Source organism: Passer domesticus, chromosome 3 (assembly GCF_036417665.1).
Source record: "Passer domesticus isolate bPasDom1 chromosome 3, bPasDom1.hap1, whole genome shotgun sequence".
Taxonomy (NCBI): Eukaryota; Metazoa; Chordata; class Aves; order Passeriformes; family Passeridae; genus Passer; species Passer domesticus.
In genome coordinates this window covers 69589543-69617300 of record NC_087476.1, presented here as the reverse complement: position 1 = coordinate 69617300, position 27758 = coordinate 69589543, and the positions used below count along the sequence as shown (strand labels likewise).

At 37.3% G+C, this 27758-nt stretch overlaps 1 protein-coding gene across 1 annotated transcript; it reads right to left on the bottom strand.

Annotated features, from left to right (window-relative positions):
* Positions 1-1994: 1994 nt before the first annotated feature.
* ERO1B (endoplasmic reticulum oxidoreductase 1 beta) lies at positions 1995-27556 on the bottom strand. The gene is made up of 16 exons (XM_064413793.1): positions 27299-27556; positions 22898-23017; positions 19768-19851; positions 19311-19352; positions 15171-15253; positions 13266-13339; positions 10615-10735; positions 10477-10523; positions 9386-9397; positions 8513-8539; positions 7023-7115; positions 6625-6871; positions 5744-5813; positions 4430-4516; positions 2917-3050; positions 1995-2254 (listed from the first exon to the last, which is right to left on the bottom strand). Exons 1-16 carry the CDS (start codon positions 27386-27388, stop codon positions 2194-2196), a joined length of 1392 nt encoding a protein of 463 aa, XP_064269863.1. The 5' UTR covers positions 27389-27556; the 3' UTR covers positions 1995-2193.
* Positions 27557-27758: the final 202 nt, after the last annotated feature.

Sequence of the window (27758 nt, the reverse complement as noted above, 5' to 3'; positions counted from 1 at the left end):
CTCACACAAGTGAGCCTACAGTTCTAGCCCTTGCAGGTCTATCCAAAAGGCAAAGAATTAACAGCCAATTAAAAATTACCCTCTTTCAAGATATATAATTACTCAGAAGATTTGGATACTCAGCGTGTAACTCATCTACCAAACACAGCTGTTCACATCTGAGCTACTTACCTAGATTCCCACTTCAAGTTAATAGAGAAAAATAAACTCTGAGGGTGCAAACACAGAGCTTGGAAGAGGCCAGATGAATCCACCTAGAAACCTCCTGCTCTTCTGCTTAAGTAGAAAACAAAAGCCTGTGATGACTTGCTCAGACACAGGTGCCCACAGGCCAGAGAGGCTACTAGGGAAAAAAACCCATAAACATCCCCAAACTGGCATCAGCTTTGCCTAACACCATGTCCAATTACCTATGAGGTTAAACAGAAACTTCCACTGGGATACCAGTTCACTGCCAATTTGTGCAACTATCACCTAATTAAGGGTGGTTTGGATTTTTTTGTTTGTTTTTTTATTTCCCTTCTTATTTTTTCAAGTTTCCTTTAGCATACCCCAGTTTGACACAAAGGGGTTAACTTTCTTAAGCAACAGCATATTTTGTAAAAGCCAAGTGTCAGCAGAATAGTCTATTTAATTTCCAGTCAGGTAGAAATTTGAGGCTAGTCTGGAAACAAAGGACAGAGTATATTCCAGCCTTCAGAAAATTTCAGCTGTAAAGGAACATATTATGGAAGCCAATACAATTACAATCAATTATATAAATAGGTCACTCAGTATCTAATAGGGTGAAAAATGTTTAAGAGCACTTAATTTTGTGAAGACTTGTTTTTAAAAACAAGAGATGTATCTACACTGCACCAGCACTTCCTACATTCATAACACCTAACTTCATTTTTAAACATGCTGGTTTAAAAGAAATTATTACTTCATTTTAAATTTAAACCAATATTTGGTTGCTACTAATGGTAATGCTGTTTCTGAATTCTGTTTTGACACTGGTAAGTTATCACTGACATTTGTGGACAATGGTACATGAGTAATTTCTTATTTTATGAAAGTAATGTTATTAACATACCCGTTTTTTATGCTGAATATCCTTTTAAAGAAGATACAGTATGGGTTTGCATAGATAGAGTATGTGGCATTAAATGTCAGTATGATTATGAATTTTAAAAAGCATCTTTTTTAAAAGTGACTACAAAAGCAAGTTCTTTTTACACTGACCTTTTAACATAGCACTCAAACATAACTCATAAAGAGCAAATTTATTTCTATGGCTCAAAGACCAAGTGTGCTATTTTAACATTTAAGACACTAAAGAGACAATTTTTGGAAACTGAACTTGTGATTACAATCTAGAAAAATAACATGGAGTAAACAGAAATTTGATTGACTGAGGTTTTTCAGCTAGCAGCACTCCACTAACCATCTCCCCCTGTCCTGACCCCTACCTCCAAGTAAATGCAGGTAAGGGGTTGCAGCAAGGGACTGCAGAAAAGTCACTTTCAACTCTGCTGCATCAGAGACAAGGTAGCAATTTTTAAAAAGTGCTGAAAAGCACAAGACAAGGGTAAAAAAATTGGTATCATCATGATGCAAAGAAGCCCAGCATGAAAACATTTTCTGCTCAGTAAATTTGCTATTTTTAAGTAAGTTTCATTATTACAGTAAGAAGCTAAAACTCACCAAGGGCCTTTTTTCCTTTTTGTGGTTAGTTTTTTTGTTATTATTTTTTTTGTTTGTTTGGAGGTGTCGTTCCCCCCCCCGCTTCCTTTTGACAGTCAGAACAAACATTCCCAATACACTGAAGTTCAGTAAATGGGGAGACACAAGAAGTGATCCCCCCTTTCAAGACAGGCCAAGTCAGGGTGGAGGTACATATGTTTTCATATAAAACAGCTGTCTCAGAAAGACAAGGAAATAAGAAAATTTATGAAGTCTCAGTACAACAGAACTGTGAGCAGAAAACTTACAAAATAAACAGATCAGCATAATTTACACATTTAAAAACTCTATATTTCATTCATAAATATATTTTCTAATTAATAACCATTCCTAGTTTAAACATAAATATTCAAGTTGGGATTTGATTTTACTTTTTATCAGTTCATGTGAGTCCTGTAAGGATCAGTTCATTCTGCTCAATGCAGTCATGTAAATAATCTTCACTATCGGGCTGTGCAAAGACCTTCATTACCTAGTTTGTTGTAATAAAACTTTAAAATTCTGCAACTCTTTTATACTTGTGGAAAGCCTGGAAAACAAAAACCATCAAAGTGTTACTAAGTTAGGAAAAGAGAAGTACAAATTATCACATTAATTTTCCTTTAGATTTTTCCTCAAACACAATTCTGTTCTCAAAAGATCTATTGACTCTCCATTTTACATTACCATAATATATGATAGGGATTAAAGTTTATATATATGTTTAATCATCCCAGCTTCATTAAACTTCTAAAAATCCCTAACCACAGGTAGTAAAGTTTATTACATTCTTTTATCAGATTGTTTAAATAGATTGTTTAAACAGGAACAGATTGTTACATTCAAGATCTGAAGAACTAACATAATGAACAAAGCACGCTCTATGTAAACTTCTTTTAAAGCTTTTAAAATTTTTCATCACTTGAAGGAGATACATTTTTTAAAAATTAATCAAATTTGAGACAAATTTCATCTTATAAAAGGTAGATTTATGAAACTTGATACAGAGGGGATGAATTAGATCCAAACAGAATGAAGATTAAGGCTAAAAACCCACATGCTCAGTTGGAAGGCATTAGTTTATCAATATTACTGGTAGCAATTCAGCCTTTCAAAACCTACAGCTACAGGTAGAATGCCATCTTTCCACAGAAACTGAGTATGGACACTGAAGTTTTATATTTTTCTACTATTAAAATGATAACATTTTACCTTCCAAAGGCATTTACAAGAGCAACTATTTCTTGCCGTGTGAGCTGAAAACCTTTTGATGGGCTATTCTCAGGAAGGCTCTGTATTTCTTTCTCAGAAAACAAGATCTTCAGAGCAGTTCCTAAGCCTTGAGTCTGTAAGAAAAGTCCAGTGTTTTAACATCAGTAAAGCCATTCCTTCAAATACTGAAAAAACCATAAAAAAGATAAAAACACATTCATCTTGGTGAACTTTAGTACCAATTCTTATATACTGTCCCTCAACCCAAAACTGTACAAAAACCAGAGCACTAAAGCAAATACATGACAGCAATTGTGTACCAGGTTCAGTCACTTATTTAGGAGCATTGGTTTCCTCAAGTATACTTGCTCTTCATCCTTGTCTTTTTCATCTCTTCATTTCCTATCTCTTTTCTCCTTGGTTATGCATATGAAAACATGTCTATTACAACAATTCCAGCTCCCTCCTGCCCCTCACTTATAGGTGCCCCTCCCCTTAGAAGTCAAACTAAGTTTTTTATGAGGTATCATAACACATGTGCTTTTTCCACCTTCAATTCTAGGAGCAAACAAAGCAGTTTCAATTTCAACCCCTATTTTCTATGCAGGAGTAGAACAGAAGTAGCTTTTCTTATTTTCACTTTTGTTGGGCTACATAAGCAACCACTGGATTTCGACAAAAAGTGGTTGAAGCTGGCTGCAAAAGAATTTTATAGGTCAGCAAATCTGACCTTCTTTAGTTCTTAGTGAGGTGGAACAACAACAATAGATCAGAAGCATTAACTAGGACAGGATACAGAGAACTCCAGAAATTCAGCAGAGACCAACAAATTTTTGATGCTACAAACTCTTTGAAAATTGCACTCTGATACGTTTAATGTAGTAAGTGGTATAGTATAAGAGGCACTCCAAAATCACTTTTCTCACTCTGGACTTAACATTAGTCTGGAGGTTTAAAATACTGTTGTCAGTAGGAGCCAAGAAAATTAAACTGGATTTCAACTTTCAGCTTTACTGGGCAACTTTGCATTCATTTGCTGCCCTCTGCATAAACTGTGAAAATCTCAATTACTTCTTTTTCTTACACCTCATTTTGTGGAGTTAAATATCACCCTGGATTCCCTAACAAGTAAGTGCTCTGTTTCAAGGAAGATTACCATAAGTGATGGGAAAGCTCCTCTGATTACTGAATACAGATGAGATATTGACTGTTAGTAATATCTTACCATGAAGCATCTACTTTAAAAGTAACTCTTTTAGAACACAAACTTTATGTTTTAGTAAACTACACATCTGTTGAATAAACAAAATAAACAATTTGAAGAAAAATTAAAATGTTTAATGGTAAACTAAACATATATCTATTTTTAATACATAGGTAAGGATACCAGGGACCAACCATGTGCAGAAAGCCTGAATGCTAAGGTAAGAGGTGTCCTGCCAAAATGAAATAGATGCTTATCTTGGGACCTGCCCCTGCCAGAACACACAGACCTACAGAAAATAAACTGTACCTGCAGCTTGCCCCACAGCCTGCATTTGTCACATCCAACACAGTCCATTATGCGGGAGATGTTCTTGAAATGCAATCTGAATTCTTCCTATCAGTTAAAAACAAAACAAGAAAGCTTAAGCTAATGTACATCTTAGCTTTGCAAAACCAGAACGTTAATGAATGTAGTATCATTAGAAATCTAGTACCATTAGAATATCAATTCTCTAACCAAAACTGAACAAAACCATTGCTTTATGTAGTCAGGCCATAACAAAGATCCATATAAACCCAGAATCTGGTTTCCAAGCCACTTCGAACAGTCAATTCTTAAAAAAATCCCCCAAAAATACATAATATGCAGGGTAATGTCTGGATTCTGTACATTGATTTCCTACCAATTTTCTCCAAATTTTCTGAGGTATAAGTACTGTATCTGTGTCCCTGACCATTTTTTCTTCCATTATTCAAATCCCTTTTGAACAAAACACCTTTTTGACAAACAAGTTACAATTCACAAAAGATATTTCCTGTTCAAAACTATGGGTAGATTGTTGCTGTGCAACTTCAGACAGAGCAGGAGCAATCACGGTGCAGAACTAACTAGGCTGATCTCAATTTTTTAAGGTCCAAAAAACACTACTGTGCTAATAAAATGCTGCCACACTTTTCTAATAGCATTTTTTGTAATGCTGATGACATTCCAAACCACTACTGAAATAAGTGTTTTAAGTGTTAATATTTATTAAAAGAACCTCATTACCAAGCACCACTCCAACTATGGAATTGCAATTTACACCAGTGGCACGTTAACACCGGAAGCTGATGGGTAGGTACAGCATTCTCATTAGGTTCCCATGTCTAGGAACTATGTTTTCTCATGTTAAGTATCATGTAATGATACTGTCTCATATATATTTTTATATATATATATATATTTATATTTATGAGACAGTCTCATATATAACACAATACTATCTTGTATTCTATTATATAAGTCATCATTTTGTAAAGCAAACATGAGGTTCTTTTCATCCAGATAATTATGAAACAGTTACTCTCCTTAAAAATAAGCACCACTGCCTTTACTGGTAATACACATTTGCCCCACCACTGCTGCCAGACTCAAGGCACAAAGCCAGAGATTTCAGTCTTCTTGGATCAGGACAGCACCTTACCACAAAGTTGATTAAAAGGCCTCAGATACAGTTCTAGAAAAGGCAGGGATAAAACCTTACTCTCACCAGTGTGTTGGGGTAGGTGAAGGGCTTTCCAAAGTAACACAGCCTAACTCCAAAATAGGTATTTTGGACGTCATTTAGAAAACTAGCTTTACCTTTAGTGACTTGGCTCCTTTTTTATCTCCAGCAAACATGGACTTCTCATCAAAGTGCATATGGAAGGATCTAATAAAGACAAAATGCAATCAAAACAAATGCTGACATAAACTAGTGTTCAATTAAGCCTGGTGAACAGCCGAAGCCATCAATGTAAAATATTTTTCAGAGTTCCTAGCCCTTGCAGATTAGACCTTAAAAAAATTACTCAGTGGTATTGGTTTTACTGTTCAATTACTGTAACTTGAAATTTGTTACTCAGAGTTTTGTTCAAATTAATCCTGAAATTGGTTTAATGATTGCCTTCCCACTGATCACTGCCTGACTACATCTCAATTACCTAGCAAGACCACAATTAGGGACAGCAATGAAACCACACAACATGTAACCAACCACAAAAACTAGCAAAAAGGAGAGCAAAGAAACTGAACTTAAGAACATTATGGAATAAATAGAAGGAAGAGGGAATGGCCAAACCAACAGAGGTTAAGTCTACGATAAAAGCTGGATTACTCAGTGGACCATTAAAAGACTGTATGTACTACTTTCCTTTTCAAAATAAATCATGTGCATCTTATACTAAAGAATCAGAAAAAGCAACACACAGGAAAAAATCAGGAAGTAGCCCAGGGTGTTGAGTTGTATGGGTTTTCTTGAGTGCATTTTATTGGTTTGTTTATAAAGACTGGTATATTCAAACCTCAAAACTATTAATCTGTCTTATCAAATGTACAAATTCCCCTTGATCTCTCCCATTACTTAAATTTTATTCCTTCATTCCACTCTCCTTCTTGTCCTATCCTATCAAGGAGCCACCTATTCTCACTTCCAAATATAACTGAAAATTTCAAACTGCTGATAAAACCCCCTCGTGCCTTACTTGGTATCCCTGAAGATATCTAGTAAGAGAGCTTTAGACTCAGCATCCTCGTGGCCATTGCCGGTGTAGAGGTCGACAACAGCACGCTCAAAGTATGGAGCGACCTTTGACAGAGCACGCAGCTCTATCAAATACAAGAAATACAAGTTCTTGAGCCTCCTTGGTCCTTCTCCTTTCGTTTCAGCAGGGTCAAAGCGGCGAGTGAACTCTTTCACATTTGGTCCCCAGCGGGGCTTCCCCCACGTTTCTACACAGAGAAAGAAAAAGGGGGCAAGGGTAGTAAGAGACACATTTAGAACATAAAATCAACTAAGCATACCCCAGTAATTTTCAGAAGAAAAAAAAATACATACTACAGATATTGTAGAATTCCATTCAGCAATTTTGCCTAGACATACCTTCAAGAAGATAATTTGCACACAGGTGCAAGTTGATGCTAGCATGGAGTCCAGAAATGAGTTTATAAAACACTCTTTTCTCAAGGCACAGACCTGTCCAGGAAAAATGACAAACAGATCCCAAACTAAATACTGGAAATAATTCATTAAAATGAATATACCCTCTCATTTTAATGATGCATTGCTGACTTTCAAGAATTACAATTACAGCACTTGAGTATTGTTAATAAGCCCTTATAGCCATCATAGGAAAAGCTTACCTCCTATTTTTTATATAAAGAAATACTATTAATGGCATTTGACATTTCTTGCTTGCTATTTTAGTGTTCTAGTAAAAACAGTCAAATAATCATCTGTTCAATTGGCACAGATAAATTGCTACACAAAAATAAGATACCTATACTGTTTGAGCAATAAATTTGAATTGATATTGAATTTTGACTGTCTGGAAATCAGAAATATACTGTGATCCATCTTCATTACAACTAGAGCTACCATTGAGGAGGAGGAGAGGAGTGGCCCTGAAGAAAAACACCAAAAGGCCCAGAAAACCTTACAGCACTGGGAAACAGAAAAAATACCTCTTCATAGCTGTACTGAAGATTTAAATGCACAAGACAAAACCTTGGAAAAGATTACTTGATGAATACAGACTTCTACAGCATAAATGGAAATACAGTGGCATTGAGATGTCAGAATATATGCTGAAATTTATACGCTGAACTTACTTACTATTCCAATTAAAACCAAAGTTAGAGACCACACTTGAAATTTCAGAGTTTGTTCCTCTCAAAAATGTTTGGGCAACTTTCCTGGCACTCCAATCTCCACAACTGGAAGCAGGAAGAGCTGATGCTAAAGGCTACCTGTGAGGCTGCCATGTGTCCTCACTTAGACGTTACATTTTTAAAGGCATGTAAATTTACACACTTTCCTACAATACCACCAGGCAAGTAAAGGCTTAGGGAAGGCAGAATGAACTAATTTTAAAATTAAGTACATTTGACTCAATTTTCTGCACACCTCCAAAATGGGATTTTGATTGCTACTGCTGCAATAATAATTTCCATTTCAACATGAATAAAAAGAAAACTGCTTTGCCTTCTGAACACAGATTATAAACTGGGAACACAGCCACCAAAATCTTTAATGTTCTTTAAAACTGTTTCCAAATAATAATGCTTACCAATATTACTACTACAAATGCCTCTGCTTAAATGCCTAAAATAACCAGGAAATTCAAAGTTAACTGGCAATGAAGTGAATTCCCTCTTTATGAAAGATAAAACACTTAAATGATTTAAGGAGTATGATGTCTAAGTAAATGAGAAGATTTTTAAAGACCCTCAAGGTAAGAAGTATTTGAACAACATTTGGAAGCTCTGCACAATTTATGAAAGCCTACACTATGAAAAATATTTGAGGAGATGAAAAAAGTGCTACAGTGTTCCTTCTTGTGAACACCAGAGTAACTCATCCAAGAGCCTTACCTTCTAGCCACGTGTAGAAAGATTCTCCTGTAAGTACAAAGTACATAGTTAATTGAAGAATATTCATTTTCAACATTACAGCATCTTTATATTACTATGCATGCAACATCAGCTGCCATCTAATTTAACATGAGCTTAAATAATTTAGCTGTTAAAATGAGAATAGGCACTGAAGCAGCTAACTTGGAGGCTGGTTTAAATCTGTTGGGGACAGAATAGGAGAAATACAAGAATGAGCATGCCTAAACTACTGGTCAGGGCAGCAGTGTATGGAAGTGTATGGAAGCACAAGTTTGATTATTTGCACTGCTGGTGAAAGACATGATGGCAGAGTGCAATTCTGACAGCCTTCACCTTAATCTGCCTAAAGGTTTCCTTTAGACTTAGATCTTTTGCCCAAGAGCTTTCAGTTGACTGAGTTGACTGAAAAACCTTTAAGTCTGCCTCACTGTAGGCAGATCAAATAATTTCCCCCCGCTGTCTCCCAATCTGCCCAAAAATCAATCTTCCCAATTCAAGAAAATACACAAAAAATTGTCCCTCTTCTTTTAAGGGATGTGACATCAGTATCAATGGGGCTCTGGAAGAACTAATAACGTTATTACAACACATATTCTGTTAGAATAAGAACCAAGAAGAGAATTGTGTTTTGCTCTTATTCACTCCATCCCCTTACTCCAAATGAAAGTATGAGTCCATTACAAACCTTTTCTGATCAATAATCTGCATAAAAACATAACTTTCGTGCTCTCTTACTCAATAACAGAAACATAACTTTCTTGCTCTCTAATTTGATAACTGCAAAGTGAATAAATCCAAAACTCTCTAATGCTTACTTCAATTCTGCAGGTCAAGGAAAATAAGATGACTTACCATCATCTCCTCCTTAGAGGGAAAAAAAAAAAAAAAGAAATGCATAAGCATTAAAAAGGTAATTTCCACAGCAAAGCAGTAATGAAACACAGACTTTAATACAAACACTCAAAAGTGCAGGAAACCTCATTTATTTTATAAAAAATAGGCTACTTTCTTTCACTCCATTCTTTATCCCCAAGACCACACAAGACTTGATACATTGTAATAATAAAAGTCACTAAGAAATTCAAATCTTGGAAGCAGCTGATTCACATATTCTTGAAAGCTGTACTTCAGCTTCAGAAAAATGGTTAAGAAGCCACAGTCTTTAGTTTGCATTGTTCAACAATCAATTCAGTGTTCATTCCTGAAATTTTGATCTCTGCAGTAAACAAATCTCACAATTATTTTTAATTGTGTGTATCAGCTTTTAGTAATTATAAATATTGAGATATCTTGATTTTCTAGTGGATGGTGATTTTTTAACTGAATCTATTGGCTAATAGTTAATTTTTAAGGGAAATGAAACACTGACAGAGGAAAGCTGATTCATTAGAAACACCAGATTATAGCTTTCAACTTAAATTTGAAAACAAATCCCAAGTTATTAGAATACTTTTTAAAAACAATTTTGCACATAACTGATTCTTTGTAAGTGTCCAGTCCTTCAAATAATGTCATTATTTGTACATTTGCAATACATTGCACACTATGGATGAAAAATGTACAACTACATTACACCAGGGTAAGTATGAACTGAAGTGACTAAATGAAACGCTTTTTGAAAAAAGAAACAGGAATACAAAAGGCATTCAAATCGGAAAACTAATGTGACACTTTGTAAACAGTTTGAGACTTGTAATTTAGTTTTAATATCAGCTTAGCTGACATTAATGAGCCTATCAACAGGAGTAAAATTAGGCATGTATGTAATAAAGCATCACCAGCTTTAGTCTAAATATTAAAAATGTACAGCTACATCTACAGAGGAAATAAAAAAAAAGCAGAAAGCACACCTACAGACTGAAGATTGCTGTCTGTATCCCTTGTACTACAACAGTCACTCTGTTAAAAGAAGTGCATTGGAAAATAAAACAGGCAAGACCCACCCCTGCTAGGCGCCAGTGGATTTAAAGGACGATAGACAGATCGAGGCCTAAAAAATAAGTTAGAAAACACAAAGATCAGTTTTTTTGCTAAACTGAGGTACAAGTATAAGAAATAGGCTTCCTCTCCCTCCCAATTACTTGAAGCAGTTTTCTTCATAAATGCTGTTCCATACTCTCCAAGCAGAAGGCCCCTTGTATCCAGTGTAACGTTCTGGATTCAGCAGCAAATCCACATACTGTGCATCTGGAGATCTCTCATCTAAATAGGAAAAATTTTGTAACATATGCTAAGTGATCAATTGAAAAAGATTTAACCAGTCTCAGAACTAAATGCAAACAAGAGGTCTCCTATAATACTATTCTATCTTCCAGTTGGATTTTAAGTGCCACGTATGTAAAAATGCAGCAATATACACACTAAATACAAAGCTCAAAAGTACATAATCTATTCCAAAGTCTCCTGTGTGTCTAATTTCTATAATGTCTGATGATCATCTAAGTGGCTTCTTTAAATCTACCATAAAGATTTGACATGCACTGTTTTCCCTGACCCTAGGCTAAGACATAAACAGTGTTTTGTTTTAAAAGGCTTCCAAATTTGGGGTTTGTCTGGCAGTATTTGGTTGAGGGGGTTGCTTTTATGAAGTGGGTATACTGCATATAGTAAGTTCATAATAAACACAAGATCAAAGTAGTACCTCTTGTAGCTGGTACATATTGTAAATGTATTAGCTAAATCCATTTTTCCTCCAAATACCTTTGTATACCAGCAGAAAAATCTGAATCACATTGCTTAACTGTACAAAACTTTCAGCATATTGCAGAACAAATCTATTGGTTACAACAAGAAACATGTTACTTGAGCAGCCTTACAACAAGCTATACCCTTATCTCAGAAGTTCACTACAGATTTCAGGTAACTTATCCAAAGAAAATTGTGAAACAGGACTCCCTCTGCTGAAAAACACTGTAGAAACAGAAAAAATTTCAAGCTACAACCAGTAAAAAGCAGGAGGAATTCACCCCTCTTTGAAATTCTAGGTCAAGACCAACTCATGCTTAAACAAACCCCACATACAAAAGCCAAAAAGTCCAGAGACTTATTCGTAGGAATGGGCCAAGAAGTGCCACGTAGTACTTCCTCAGATATTAAAAAACCCCACAGAAACAGAGAGTGAAACTGTTCTAAAAAAAGAGATGATTCTGCATGAGCAGTTAAGCATTGCTTCAGCAGTAGCAGCAAAAACAAAGAAAGGACACTGATACGAGACACACAACAATGAGTGCCAAATGAGAGAAAGTCATATTACAGCTTTACTTATTTATTTGACAGAGTGGCTAACCTAAGCAGTTCCTACACTCCCTGATCACTTCAGGGTCCATTTTTCTTCTTGTTATCCCCATACAACTGAGTATGTGCACTGCAGAGCCATACAACAGAAAGATGGAAAGGTGACCTGGGTTACTAAGTTTTTTCAGCTAGATCAATTCCCTTATCTAGTTTATGGTTAAACCCAACCCAAGAGAGGAGAAGAGAGCAAGGGTTTCTGCTTCCTCCCCATGACTCCCAGTAGTCATTCTCTCTCACTCTCCTCTCACCCTGCTCCAGATGACAAACGCACTCAAGACAATTCATCACAACAGTGTGGGAGGTGGCAGGGAGATGGCAACTTACTTTCCTGCTATTTAGGTAAGCCTAATCAGTTTACCATGCAGAAAGACGCATACCAGAGCCAGTGCAAAAAAAACCACAGCTGGACATAGGCTCCTTCAGCAGGAGATATAAGGAGAGATGGAAGTAGAATCAGGAACTACTTAAATAGTATTATTTCTAAAATAAATGCTCCTCAATTATACCTTTCACAGCTCAGTATTACTCAAAAATGTTTGTAGACAACTGGAAGATAGTAGAGACAACAGCAGATAATTCCATATAACAGTTCAGATCTACAGTAATGCTCATTAGCTGTTACAGAAACAGCCCGTATAGAAAGCATTCAGATCAGACACAGCAGAAGTGCTGAAAGAGAACTGCAGCTGCTAGGTCCACTGCAGCTGCTACTTTCTCAGGGGACACCAAACATAAGCCTAAAGGTAGATGAAAACATCTGGCATTATGCCCTAAATATTCCTAGCATAGGAAGCTTTCTAAGGTATTTATTAAGAAGGACTTCAGTAGTCAATCCTGAAGCTGGCAATTCTCACACTTATCTGAAAAACACTCCTCTGAACTTTGAATGTTACAAGCAAATAAAAAGACTCACATACATGGAGGAGAGGAACGACACAATTTAGTATCCTAATGTTTTAACAATAAGAAAGTCCTTTTAAATAAGGATGCAGAAATCATTTGGAAACAGCAAGACTGGAAGAGGAACAAACTCAATCCAAGCACAGTAGAACAGCAACAAAACAACATAGTAGTAAGAAACAACCAGCTGCAAGCCATTTGTCTTCTATTTGTGCTAGATGCAATTTCTTTGTAAGAAGCTTTTAAAAAAAGTGTTAGCCCCCCCCCATTTACCACCTTTTTATTTACATAAATACCTCATGTTCAATATACTAAAAGGAGATAACAGTTAATGTGCACTGTGTAGGCTACCAAACACTCCTTTTAAAATTGCAAAAAAAATTCACTTTGTGTGTATGATATGAACTGCCACGTTTCTGTCACTTGGGACAAAATTTAAACTTCTTAAAAATGATTATTTGTACAGAAACCATGATCTTTTGCATTTTTATGAGACAGCAAATAAAACAAACACTCTGAAAAAGCTTAAACATTTTACCATCAAGTTCACAGAAATGATCCTGTGAATCATCGTATCTTGCCCAGTCAATGAAAGCCTCCTTACTTTGGTTACTGAGGGGAAAAAAAAAATTATTTTAAACTTTTAAATAAACAATGTCAATAAGAGCTTCTGAAAGAAATATAACACACATATAGCTTGGCATTGGATTCTGAGTCAGTATACCTGAAACTTGAGAATATACATAGCTACCCCTTGTTAACTGCAATGAGATTCAAGCAGGCATCAACTCCAATACTTTCAAAAGTCAACTTAATGTTGAGACAAAGATTTCACCATTATTTGAACAAACTGCAGTGGCTTCTCTTCTTCAGTAAGAGCTTGGTAAAATATGTTCATAGAATACATTTTTAACACATTTCAAAGTACTACTTCAGCAGCTGTCACTTCAAGGGTGGGGGAGGCAGGAATCACCCTATTTTCATAACCTGTACTTTCAATGAAAGCTGCAATTGTGAGCGCCTTACTTTTTACTGGGAGACTAGATGTCTAAATCCCTCTTCTAAGCTAAGAATTCTATGAATATGATTTGTCCTAAGCCATTTTAATAATAATGGCATTCCACTCCAGCATTTGCAAAGGTGCACTGTACTAGAGAGACAAAGTAGTTTGAAGCTCCCACAATATGAAACACAAACAGTGCCAAAATCTTCCTTCTGTGACTGTGTGCAGCACAGAACTACTGTGCTACACACAGTCACACTACTGACAGCAAAAAAGTTAAGATCGGGAACTCTGCTCCAGGCTGCAGGGAAGCACCTTGAAATAACAAAAACAACCTATTCCATTTGATCAAATTAGCACCTGCTCAATGCTACAAACAGAGGCAATTCTACATCAAGTTACATTTCTAACCTTCTGCCAAATCACAATAGGAGACATTATACTTGGCATTAGGTGAGGAAATTCTCTGGTAATTACCAACAGAGAAGATTTGATAACCACAAGAAATACAACTTATAAAGGAAAGCAACTCAAAACCAAGATGATAATGCACTGCATTACTTTCCTGCAAAGCACAAACTCGTCCTCCACTTGCAGGATCCACTACCTGCCCTCTTCCAACTTTAATTATCTATCCTACTCTCATAAAGGCATTTTCTCTAGCTCTTCATTTACAGTGTCACATTCTTTTGCCTTACGGAAATTGAACAGAATTAATAACTTCTTTCCCTAAAACACCACACAGCAGGCAGAAACACTAATTTTTTAAAGGCACAATAAAGTTTCAAAATCTTTACCAGGTAGAGCTGCTGAAATTTGTGGGCAAAATATCCCTCCATTAACAGTGAAAAACTGATTCTTCTGTTTCTGTTTTTCAAAACTGAGGAATGCAGTAGAGTGCTATATTTTCTAGATGCTGTTGCACAGACTTTTGTACCTGGGGGTAACACTGTCCTGAAGAATTCCTCCCACCCAATCTTGACAGTACCATGCAATAAGCAAGATCAGAGAATTGGCCCAAGCTAAAAATAACTTTGCCCACAACAAAAGTATCTCAGCTCCCTGATCTGGTTCACTGAATGATCACAAATAAGCACAACAGTTCAACAGTGGGACAAAGCCAAAGCAGGACCAAACCCCATAATCCAGCACAGTTGCTGAGAACAAAGAATAGAGAAAAGGTGGTTTTATTTGCAAATTTCTTCTGATTCTTGATGCTGTAAGATACCTCTTTTAAGTAGTATCAAAGCGTGCTTTAAACAAAAAAAAAAGTCTACTTATAATTCAATACCTTTTTCTTCAGATGTTCTTGCATCATTCCCCATTTACTTTCTAATGGGTTATGGAAAGAATGAAGAACAAAAACCGGCACATCAGACAGAGAAAATAAGGTGTTCCTTTCTTACTATTTTTGTACTGTTGATGTAAATCACGGCATACCTTAAGGTACTGTTAACTGCTCCCAGCTTGTTAGCTTGCTCACAGTCTTCCAATTCTTTGGAATTATTTGCTGCTTTTGAATACTGTAAAAAAGGAATATTGAATATCCAAATGAATTACTGAAATCCTCAAAAACAGGTGTTGTGAAAGGCATTTCTAAGTTTAGCAGTGAGTTCCCCAGTATTAAGGAAAATCCTCTTATTCTAGAAGTGGTTCTATATATATGGTTCTGGAACATTTCTTACTTCCGATTTTTTTTCACTTAAGTTCATCAGGCTGATTTCACTCCGAATTTAACTGTTACAGGGAATTCAGGTAAAGATGTCAAAATTTCGTTTTGCCTTTTGTTTAAACTGAGTTCTTTTGTTATGAAACACTCTACATGGAGTGTTTCAGATACTTATTTACAGTCTCATAAAAAGACCTTGAAAGATGAGCAGCATCATACCTATAAACACGCTCTTTTTTTTGCAAGTATAATCACATGCCAAGTTTCATTTCACTAGGTATGTTGTAGGTGTATTTATTAGTTTTGGCCATTTTCCCCTGTATTTCCTTTAATCCAATTCATCAGCCTGCTTCAGATGCACATGGGTCTGGAAGACAAGCTTTTTCAGCTGAACTCAAATTTTGCTTATTTTAAAGACAGAATGGAAATATATAAGCTGAACTTTGATTCTGAAATATTTTTTTTAAAGTAATCCACTAAAATACATACTTTAATTATAGATTATATTACACTTTTCTATAATAATATGGTTATGTAAGCAGGGAATTTAAGTCTGTGAGCTTAAATCTCAGAAAGTTCTTCTAAGTTTAAGAACATAAAAGGTAGTAACAGTGCTGTCTTAAAAGATAAACTCAATTTCCTCCTTTTGGGGGTTTTTGGATTGGCAGGGTGGGGGGAATTTGTGTTTTTTCCAGACTAAACCTTAAGTCAATTAATAAAACAAATAAATGATAAATTTTAAAAAGAAAGAGTAATTCATTTCTGTGGACAGCTTTGTGGTCAAGATGCCAGAGGAAAAGAACCACCACAATCTGTATCACTAAAAAAAAAAAAAGAAAATAAATTTAATTAAAACTGTTCAGATGAGTAAGCAAAATTATTTGCTTTTTCAAAATGCATTTGCCTGTACCAACATGGGGAAAAACACCAGAAGACCTAAGACACAAAGGAGATTAGAAAAAACAAATAATTTAAATCTTGCTAGGGGCCTTGCCCATAAATATTTACTCTAGAAAGAATTTCTCATTCAATTTTCTTGAATTTGGCAGGCATGGGACCTCATTCTTTAGCATTGTAGGGATGGTAAAAAGAAAAATGGGAACAAGGAATGGCCTTAACCTAGACTGAAACAGATACTGCTGATGAAATAACATACGGAGATGCTGAAGCAAACATTCTGCATGTCTAGAGTTGCAAACCAATCCCTACCCTGAAGTGAAAAAAGGTTACTGCCAAGATTAGAATCCTAAATTTAAAGTTCCTAACAAAATGAACATTCAGGTCTCAAAACATATTTCCAGCCTTTCCTATTCTTCAGCATTTAATAGCAACAGTTGTCAGATCAGTGCCCTGGGACCCCTGACAAGATCAGGACAAAATATCTGTTCTTGCCAACCAGGATCTCCTAAGGCCAGTTACTGGGGTGGGGGGGGAACAAAAAATAAAAAAAAAAAAAAAACCAGAAAAACCCCCAAAAAAACAAAACCGAAAAAACAAAACCAAAAAAAAAACAGGAAAGAAGGGCAGGAAGTAAGTTATGAAGTTGAATGTTGTAACATGGAGTTACTGTATCCTGTCCCTTGCTTTAAAGATTAATACAGCTTTAATGTCTAGCCACAAAACAGGCATTCACCACTCAAATGTAACAGAACTACAGAAAAGGAAATTACTGTGTGGCTCTACAGCACTGTTTCAAAAGGCTTATGGTGGCATCAAGAATTAAAAAGACATCTTCTATTGCTAACTGCACTCCTATTGGGAAGCTGTACAAGTGTAACCTTGGTCTTTGCAGCTAGATGAGCATTCAAAATAACTATTTTCTTCATTGTTCAGCAAACAAAAAAATCCCCCACAAAAACCTAAATAAAGCTAGAAGTTTACAAGCTCCTCTACATTAGGAGAGAAAGGCAATGGAAAACTGGACAGAAGCCACAGAAAACCTCTCCATAGGACTGTAACATGAGTATATCTATTTAAGAGATTATAACTGTCATTATTAAAAAGATGCCTTTGGTTATCAGCCTCAGCTTTCCAAGACCAACACTATGAGGATGAAAGAGAGATACTGGACATGCATGTGTTCTCAGGGAAAAAATAAAAATCTTTTTTTTTAATCCATTACTTTACAGATAAGCCATAAGGTGTAAGACTTCCTCAAACAGGAAACTAGCACAGGCTAATAGCACAGAACTTGCACAGTCCTTGAAAAAAAACATTCATACTAAAATGAATTTGAGATTTCCTTAAAAGGGATATTAAATGAGCAGCACATATTAGTGTCTTCTACTGCAGATTAAAAGTACAGAATTGCCTAACTTTCAGTACTGTAAATGGTTTCAACTATCTGCAAGGCAACTCAAAGGAAACCACTGTAGTGAACATACAGCAGATGACAGCTTCCCAAACTATCTATCCAACATACTTTATTGTGGTAAAAGAAAAAGGCATCCATTTTTTCACTTCCAATTTGATATGCTCATGTGAAGTATCTAAAGAACAGCATACTAGCATACTCTTTAGTTACTATTTAACAACGTATTTATGGCTCTCAAGATTAATCAATCAGGAAGCTCAAATTCAGAAAGAACCCTTTCTGAAACAGTTTTTAAAGTCTAACAGTCCTTCTCTTTATGGAGGCATTATGGCATTCCAGGAGTCATTTTCTCTACAATCAAGCTTGGAAGATAAAAGAGTCAATGCAAAAAAGAATCAGCAACAGATGATTCAGCTAAAACACAAGATCTGCTGCCCAGAGATAGTGCCAGCTTTTCAGAACAACTGCTGCTTGTGCTGGAATGTCAAATAACTGACATTTAGGTCATGTCAGTGAGAAAGATTTTTCTTCCCTGATTACCAGGAATCTTTTAATCAAGAGGCAGTCTTTACTTCTGAGTGAATTAACAATGTATGTATAAAAGAAGCAAGACTTCCTCTTGAGCTAAAGCTTGGGCAGATTTGCCTGCTCTTTTGCAGACAGCAGCACACAAGTCATCAATTCACAATGAAGTATTCATCTCAGCTATCTCTGATAACGGTTCTTGGCATGAGATCTAAACCTAATGCCAACAGTCCTGTTCATAAGTCCTTTATGATATGGTGAACTACTCAGGAGGATGGAGATATGATAGTTAATCAAGAGATAAGTGTCTACAACACAGTCAAGGCACCCAATGGGAAGATCTCTCATTTGGGCACCATTATCCCATCAACTGCTAAAACCCTTATTCTTGGGCACTGTGTTTCAGATGTGAGGGCAGTCCTTCTCTGACCTCTTTTCCTAGGCATATATAGCCTCGTGACTTTTTGGCTTTGCTAAGATCACTTGGTGATCTAGAAAGGATGCTTGGAGAGATGCAAGTGAAAACCAACTGACTGTTTAAGTTTGAACTGGCCACTTTGGCTTAAACTGTCTTTAGACTAATGACCAAATAATCTCTGGACTAATGACCTCTTGAAAAGAAGGCACAGAAGAACTCCATACAATCATTTGGGTTCTTTTAATATTCAAAATTGTGATTACTTATGATTGTTAAAAAAGATTGCACTGCTACTGCCTCTGTGCATCTTAGCCTACAGCCTTTTAAAAGGTGGCCTGTACTCAGAAATGAAGCAACAATTCTGCATCAGGCATTCTGTGGCCATGCACTGCTGTCCCTTGTCATTCATTGATTCAGTCTGCACCAGCTCTCCAGCAATGACAAGACTCAAAATGACACAGCAGTACCAGCTATGTCAGAAACATTGCTATACATAAAGGCAAAAAGGTAAAGCCACATACAGGACTTGATCAAATAACTATTTCATCAGTATGCGAACACTGAAGGTTTATACAAAAAAGTCACATAGCTGTTATAAATTTAAGATTTTAAAAAAAAAATCAGAAAGAACTTCAAAAATGAAGGAGTACTTACTTTATTAGAGCTCCCAGCCTTAATTCCAACAGGTATTTTGCTCTAAAAACAAAAAATAAATCACAGCTTTTACACTGCTCATAGAAATGCTTGATTAAAATCTACAAATTAGGTATCATTCCTACAGAGATCAAAGCAAACTTGTTTTTTAAAAAATTAACTTGCTCCTTTACCACACCAACATGTTATACACAAATACTGCTAGAGCTTAGAAGAGGTTTACTCTTGAAGCTACCTGCTTTCTTCATAAAATGACTAAGACCTTAAAATATTTTGGTTGTATTTCTACTTTTGGATTAGAAAAGAAATTTGTAACTTTTACTTAAATTTAAGTTCTCACTAGAAAGTATTGCTAGTAGTGTTTGTATCACTAGCTAGTACTATAGTACTAGCCACTGCAAATTAGCAAAGTTTTAGCCAAAACCCCTTTTTCTATTATGTATTATTCAATCCATACCTCAGGACAAGGCTCTACATGACAATCTTTGATAGAACAATGGCCATCGTCGGCCCAAAATGGGCATGGTCTCTTCAGGTTGACCTAAACATACAAAACCAGAAGTTTACAATTCACACTGACAAAAGGCAACTGTAGGAAAAAAGCTCTTAGTATCAGGAAATCCTTTAAACTCTTTTAATTAGTCTCTCTAACTACATAAGGTGAAGCTTTGTGCAATAAAACTGGTAATGATAATGGTCTCCAGTGAATGAACACAAACACATAATATATTAAAGCAGAAATCAAATCTCTCACTATAAAATTAAAATTTGCTAATTCAAAGAAGTGCTTGGATGATTTTGGATTTCACAATCAAACTAAAAACAGATTATTATTTTTAAAAGTTAAAGATATTCATCAGTCAAAAAACCCCTGACAAGACATTTAGCAGATGGTACAACTTCTTAGAAGTGATGACAAATATATTCTCATAACAGCTCAAACCTTGCAAGCACAGATACAATAAAAGCAGAGATTTTAGGTTGCCTCCCCCCATTTCCTCTATTGAATGCACAAACACCATTCCTAGAAAAAAATAATGCAAAATTATTTTGGTACTTGTTCACTCCTATCTTTTCAAATAAAGCACTAAATAGTCTTATATTCTACATCGCCTTCACAGTAAGGCCTATAATATAAAACTTTGGCCTCCCACCAATTTCTATCAAAAAAGATCGGCTAACATAGTTAAATTACAACCATCTTTGAAGTAAACTTTCACAATAAAAATGCTTACACACTGAGGAAGACATAAGTAACTAGGCAGCCACTGTTTTTACATAGAAGAATGCTGTAAATAACAGAATACTGCTGCCTAAATTGCAGATTAATTCAGAAAGAACACATGGGAATCAAGATGTACTAGTCCAAGAATGACTGAAGAGCACCAAAAACCAGTACACACACAAACTGAAGTTGTACAGCACTTGTACTTTTACCAAACCAATCATGTACTGTCTACATAGAACATCCAATCATCTTCAGGGCATGAGGTATTTAATTTCATTATTATCACTCTGAGTATTATTCAGTCCTTTCACAAATTAAGACATTCTTGATCATGAAGTTTCCACAGTTTGTGTGTTTTGATGTATACAATTAGAGACACAAATGTTTATTTCTTTCATTGGGAAGTGTTCTACTATTTAGAAGCCACCTAGCACAATTTCTGCAAGACTTAATTAAGTTTTCTTTGGCCTTTAAATAAAAACCACCTCATCCATTCAGTATTAAGGTTTGATTTATTCTATACCACCACACATCATTGCCAGGGGTAGGGAAAAACTACTTTCCTCCAGGGAGAAGGGGTTCTTTCCAGTGGAGAAAATGTGGCAGGAGGAGTCGTCTGATATTGTCTATTACTCTTTTCCCCTCTTTGTGAATCACTTCTTTTCTTATGCCCTCTGTCATTAGTACTGTTGCTGTTACTGTTCATTTTCTTATCTCACTGCTGTTTCCAGAAAACTGTTCTTATCTCAACCCATGATCTTTACCTTTTGTGTCTCCAATTCTCACCTCCATGGAGAGGGAGAAGACAACAAGGGAATGAGAGTGAGCGGTGAGTGGTTTGATGGGGAGCACCATTCCTAAACCACAACACCTACTTTCACAATTTCCACATCCATTTATGTGCTTCAAAGCACTTCCATCATTCTGCACAGGGATATCAAAGGAGCCATTGCTTATTGAAACAGGAAAGGGTGAAGAATTTTCTGACTGACTTACTCAGTTTGCTTGTTCAACACAAATTCTTCCCTGCCACCACTGGAAGTACTAAGTGAAGTGTGGTGTTGGGGGGACTGCACACAGGCCCTTGGAACCACTCATCTATTAGGAAGATCAGTATGAAAGATGAGGCAGGATTGCAACACACCTTTAGAGTGTGATCTGCAGAACCGCTGTTGAAATGAACATTAGCTCTAAATTTGCAAGATGAAGTTACTGTTGTATGAAGTCTCACACACCTGTTGCTCCTCATCTTCATGTACTTTGTTTTGTATCTTTCTGTTGCCTCTGGAGAATATCATTACCACTACTACGTGATGTACTAGTACTGAAGTTGCACATATCCTGTTTCTCTTGAAAAGTGAATTTAGAACTATATCATGTAGCAGGAGATTCAAGATGCAGTTGAAGGTACATGACACTGCTTGTTCAGGGTAGAAAGGTTAGAGTCCAGTGCTTTCTATTCCTTCTGCACACTCATAACCCCATCCGGCATCAATTTAATATTTGTTCAATTCCGGATCGGCTAGATGACTTCTTACATCCTGAGGAGAAAAAACCCCAAAACCAACCAAAAAACCCCCAACAAAATCAACAAAACTTTACCAACAAAACCCCCTACCAAATGACAAATGGAAACACCCAAACTAAATATCTACCAGGCTAAAGGGATGCATTGGTCTAACTGAGAGGTAAAAGCAGCAAAGGGGCAGGAGGCTGCCCCAGAGGAGTGTGAGCTCCTTTTTCCAGTGGCAGGTAGCCACCTGATTAGCTCAGTCAAAATGCAACTTCACTTTCAAGTTAAGCATATCTGAAAACAGAAGTATCAGGCTTCAAATCTTCATTTGCACATCAGACAGTAATAAAGACAAAAATGCTTCAAGTAATAAAAAGTGATATTACATACTACTTAAAAAAGGAACAGTTTTACCTGTTTTTCAAAAGAATAACAAACACTAAAATCAGAAATAAGACAGTAACTTATTAGAAAACTAAATCATGGCAATATTTCCATTTCAAATTACACACATTTCTTAGAAGATATGCACTTCATTCTGTCATAAAATTGCTAAAATATGATCCTTTTCCAGTGCCTTTTCCAAAGGCACTATCTTGAAAATCACCACTTAACAACTGAATGAAAGCAGTCATGATTTACTGTCACTGACTCCAGGATGAACATAGCAAACAAGACTTATAACCAACATAACTGTCAGGGACTGAAAACTTGCTTCAACGAAATTAAAGAGCTGTGGGCTTCTAATAGGCAGCTTAACACTGGCAAGTTTACTTGATATGCAATCCTTCCTATATTTTCTGCATTTTATTTAAATTATTCAGGAAAATATTATTCTAAGTGTACCTTGTAATATCTGAAGTAGTCACGTTCTTGTAGTTTCTGTATTTTGGGAAAGATCTTGAAAGTATTGAAGTCATCGATGCTTTCTATGTCACATAAACAATCATCTAGGACTCCTGTGAGCTATTGAAAAAATACATCAACATTTATTTTTAATATAGAAATATTAACTGCAGAAAAATCTTTTAAAGAGAAAAACAGGGTGATTGAAAAAGAGACTAGTGAAATGCAGTTCCAAAGATAGTACTTCTCATGACAAAATACTCTGTAACACACCTCATAAAGTAAAACTGCAGCTCTTTAAACTTAAGCCCACCTCCAAATGCATTGCTAAATCAATGTTAGCAAGATTAACAATTTCACCCCTGAAATTTGTTGACACTTCTATATAGAACCTTATGAAGTATGAGCAACAAGATTTTCCAAATTACAAATACATGGTATATTAGCAAAGTTGCATATCAACTGTTCTCCTACCAAATGCTCACAAGTCAAATTGCCTAAAAAAACCCTACAATCACACATTGTCATCTTATTTTCATATTTCTTTCTCCAAGTGTGAAAATACTCCATCTAGTTTCCTTAGAGGCATGGGGAAAAGGAGTATAGGTTCTTCTGTACACAAGAAGTTTGCAATTTCACAAATAAATTCAACAAACAAACAAGGAAAACCAGATCTATATTTCAATGCTGTGAATCTGTCATGAAACTGAGTATGACTTTTTTCAAGCCTCATCCCTCTTCTTGTGCCAGGACAGCAAGCTGCACTACTACTGCACTAGGTTAAGATCACCTCCATGAAAAGCAGCACACACTACAAGTGCAAAAGTTCTACTGCCAACACAGAAAGGGAAGGCAGGACTGTGCGTGTAGCAGAGAAGGCAGCTCCAACTAACGTTGCAGACTAGGCTACAAAAACACTCTTGCTGAGACTCTGGCACTGTCTTATTGAAAGGTGGAAATATTGAAAGTGTGATTCTGTGAACAGTTATATGATAAATTTCAATAAATCTAAACTAACTCTCTTAGGTATAGCTTCTTAAACTACTACAAACATGTCTGAAGGCTTCAGATATGTTTAAAAGGGAATGGAACCAAACACTGGTGCTTACTGCTTCTGTTCTTCATTGATATCCACCATGGCCTAGAAATTATTTAAAATAGTAATACCCACACATCTTATACCTTGCAAGGGATTAGAAGAACTTCTAACTATTGAAATGCTGTGTGGAAAAGGAGACAAAAATATTTTGCGCCTTTTTTTCTTCCACAGATTTCACATAGATGAGATTATGAAATCATCTAATCTGTTTTATGCATGATAAATCACTCCTGTACTTTACAGAACAGATACCCTTATATAACCAAGCTTGATGTAAAAGAGCCACTAGAAAACAAATTGTAGGCTTATGCTCCTTTATAAAGTATAAAGGAGGCCTGGAAAATGGATTTCCCCCAACTCTCTGTGAGAATAAAGAGGTGAGGATATGGCAATAAAGCACTTAAGTGGAAAATTCACCTTATGTAGATCCTACTTTTCCTGAGGCACTAAATAGGCGATCACAATTCTGTAGAGCAGATATGGCAATGAAGTAAAGCTAATTTAAGGGAAGATACTTTAACCAAAAATTCTTCCTGCTGTTATGCTTGCCTTGCTAATCAAACCTGGGTGAACAATTGTCAAAGAGCCAATGTGTAATTACAGGTTTTTCACAGTCCACATGACTGCCAACTTCAAAGTAAGAAGAAAAAACTTGTTATTAATGATGCTTACAGGAATAAAATCCCCATGCACTTGAATATATAATAATTTCATTTAAAACTTCAAATTTCCTTATTGATCACACAGACAGAAATCTGTAAAGGTGCAGCCCTTACAGGTAACACTATACCACAAAGCAAACAGCATAACATTTCCTTATAACATAAAAAAGGCAAAGAGATAACTGAACATTTTGCTCAGATATTACTGAACTTTATAATAGGACAATATACCAAAGTTTTTTTGGACTGAGAAGATAAAGAGTAGGAAGCTATTTTGATGACCAGCTTGTAAGGCTATCCACTGCTTACAAAAATAATTTTACCATCTATGCAAAATGGAAAATGCTTTTTCAGAGGAAAAACGTCCCAGGTAAATGCAAGAGTTACACTCAGTGTCTAATCCTCATGGAAAAATAAAAAGCTGCAGCCTTTTTATTTAACTAAGACCTCAATTCTAAGAACAACTTTGAAAATGCATTACAGTTTACCTAGATCAATGAAGTTTCAGAAATGAATCCTCAAAAACTAGAACTGATCTAGGAAATTATGAAGAGAAAAATTAATTCAGAGTACCAGAGCAAGCAAACTAACTTGTCCATTTTTATTTTCCTCACAACTTTTTCAGAACTGGAACAGTTAGCTCCCTGTACACACAAAACAGTAAAACCAATGCTTCCTTGGAGAGCATGCTCTAAAATTAAACTAAGCTGTATCTGCACCAAACCACAAATTATAAAATACCTTAACAGCATATATGAAATACTAATACTGCACAGCAGTGGAGTCAGTTCACAGCACAGTGATGCAACAGCAACACTGACTTCAAGTACCCCAGACAGAGGTTTTTTTAGTTAGTCTAAGCGATCCGAGTTAGTCTAAGTCATCATCTGGATCTTCCAATTAATTTGTTTTTTCAAATTGGAGACATCAAAATAAGAACACTGTACTACACAGTTAAAACTATGTATTGCAAGACCTACTTTGTTATTCACACCACTGGTACTTTGCCATTTTTAACTGAACTACACTAGTTAACTTAGTCTACAAATATAAAGTCAAACAGTAGTGTAAGTTATCACACTTTTATTACAATGGACAACTATCATGGCTTCTTTTCATCTGTTAATTACTTTGAGCTCTAAATAAACTCTAAAAGCATTAGCCTACTATCACTGATGTTCAAGAAATTACCTGTTATGGTGCAGCTATTTTTTCTACCTTTCCAATATGCTTATCAAAGTATTTCCAGGTGTTGTCAAACCTAGTTTAGTTCTTGAACAGGTATCAGAGCTATACTGGAGAAGTGAAACTTTTAACTTATCTTCTCTAAGATAAATCAACCTTTCAGAAGAAAAGGTCAATGTCCAACCTGCATCAATTTCTCCTTATGAAAGCTAGAAAGAAAAACACAGTCAGCACTTTAATATTAAGGAAAAAAAGCTGAATAAATGCATATAATAATAAGCACTCTATTCATATAAACAACCTTATTAGTGTTATCAGGCTGTTGTACTTTAATTCCTTCAACCCTTAGAAGACCACCTGGGACACCTTGTTTTGTTCCTCAGACGTTTCACTTTGCCATGGCTGCAGGATGAGAGAACAGCCTTAGGTAACACGACTCCAAGAACTATTGGTTAGTTTATTGTTCCCCGCACAAGCCAAACTCTGAACTCAATATGCTAACAATTTTATGAAACAGCAACAACCAAACTCTCTGCCAAGCATCACAAAAAAAACCATGCCACTTTATTAAGTGCTTCATTAACAACTCCATTTCGATTAGCATTTAGTTATGCTAAAATAGTTACTAAAATAATGGCAATCAGAGACAACCTCAATTTACAACAAAAAAAGCTGCAATAAAAGGTATCTATGCTACAGTTATCACCTCCTTGGGTGGCCACTTACATAGCACATTATGCAACACGGAAATTCAGAAAATATAAGAGAAATAATAATTCAGAGGACAAGCTTTGCTCCACGTGGACGGTGTATTCCTCAATGAACTCACTCCAACGTCTCTGGCCCAGCTGAAAGCCTCTCCTACTTGTCACCAGCTATCATTTCAGTCACGGTCACCCGGTGGAAGAACAGCGAGCTCCTACCTACAGACACACGTCCTCCTGAAGCTGCGAAGGCAGCGTTAAGAAGGAAGGGGTGTTCTCATCCTTGCCGGTAACGCGGGCAAACACACACGACCTAAGCACAAGCCAAGCCCGGGCATCACCCTTGGAACATACGGCTTCCCACAGACTTCATCGGGGCGCCGAACTTTCCGCCTGAAGCCACGGGCATGATCCAACCCGGAGCTCCCCAGCGTATCCCACTGACTGGGGCTACCTGTGGTTCCCAGCTCAGCCAACTTCTCCCCGCAGACCGGCGGCACCGGCCCCGGGCTGGATCCCGGCAAGTGCCAGCCGCAGGGTGTGGAAGGAGAACGACGCGGGCTACAGCCTCCATCCAGTAAGAGACCGCGGGGAGCCTATCCCTGGCACGGCCCAGAGCCGCCCCCTGCCCTGCGACCCCCCGAGGTGACCTCGCCTCCCGCCAGTGCCCTGCTGCCGCTCCGGGAGGCTCCGCAGCCCTGCCCCAGCCGCGGGCATCCCCGCTCCCCGCCCGCCAGCCGCCCGCTCCCACCTGGGCCTCCGCTGTCAGGACGCAGCCGAGCACCGCCAGCAGCCGCGCCGCCAGCCGTGCCCTCGCCGCCGCGTTCCGGCCGCCGCTCATGCTGCTGCTGCTGCTACTGCCGCCGCGACTGACGGAGGAGGGGGCAGCCCTCGCCCTGCCGCCGCCGGCACAGGAAGGAGAGGGACGCGCCGCGGGTCGGCGGCGGCAGCAGCGTCTCCTCCCGGCGCGGCCGCGGCTGCGGACGGCGGGGCCCGTCGGGCGGGGGCGCCGCGCTCACCGCGACCCGTCCGCGGCACCGCCGCGCGCGCCCGGGATCCTCTTGCCAAGCCGCGGCGCCGCCGCCGCCCCGCTCCAGCGCCCGCCGCTCCCGGGCCCCCGCCGCGCGGCACGCCGGGACATGTAGTTCCCCTCGCGGTCCCGGGGCCGGGGCGGGGCGGGGCGGCGGCGCCCAATCGGAGAGGACCACGCG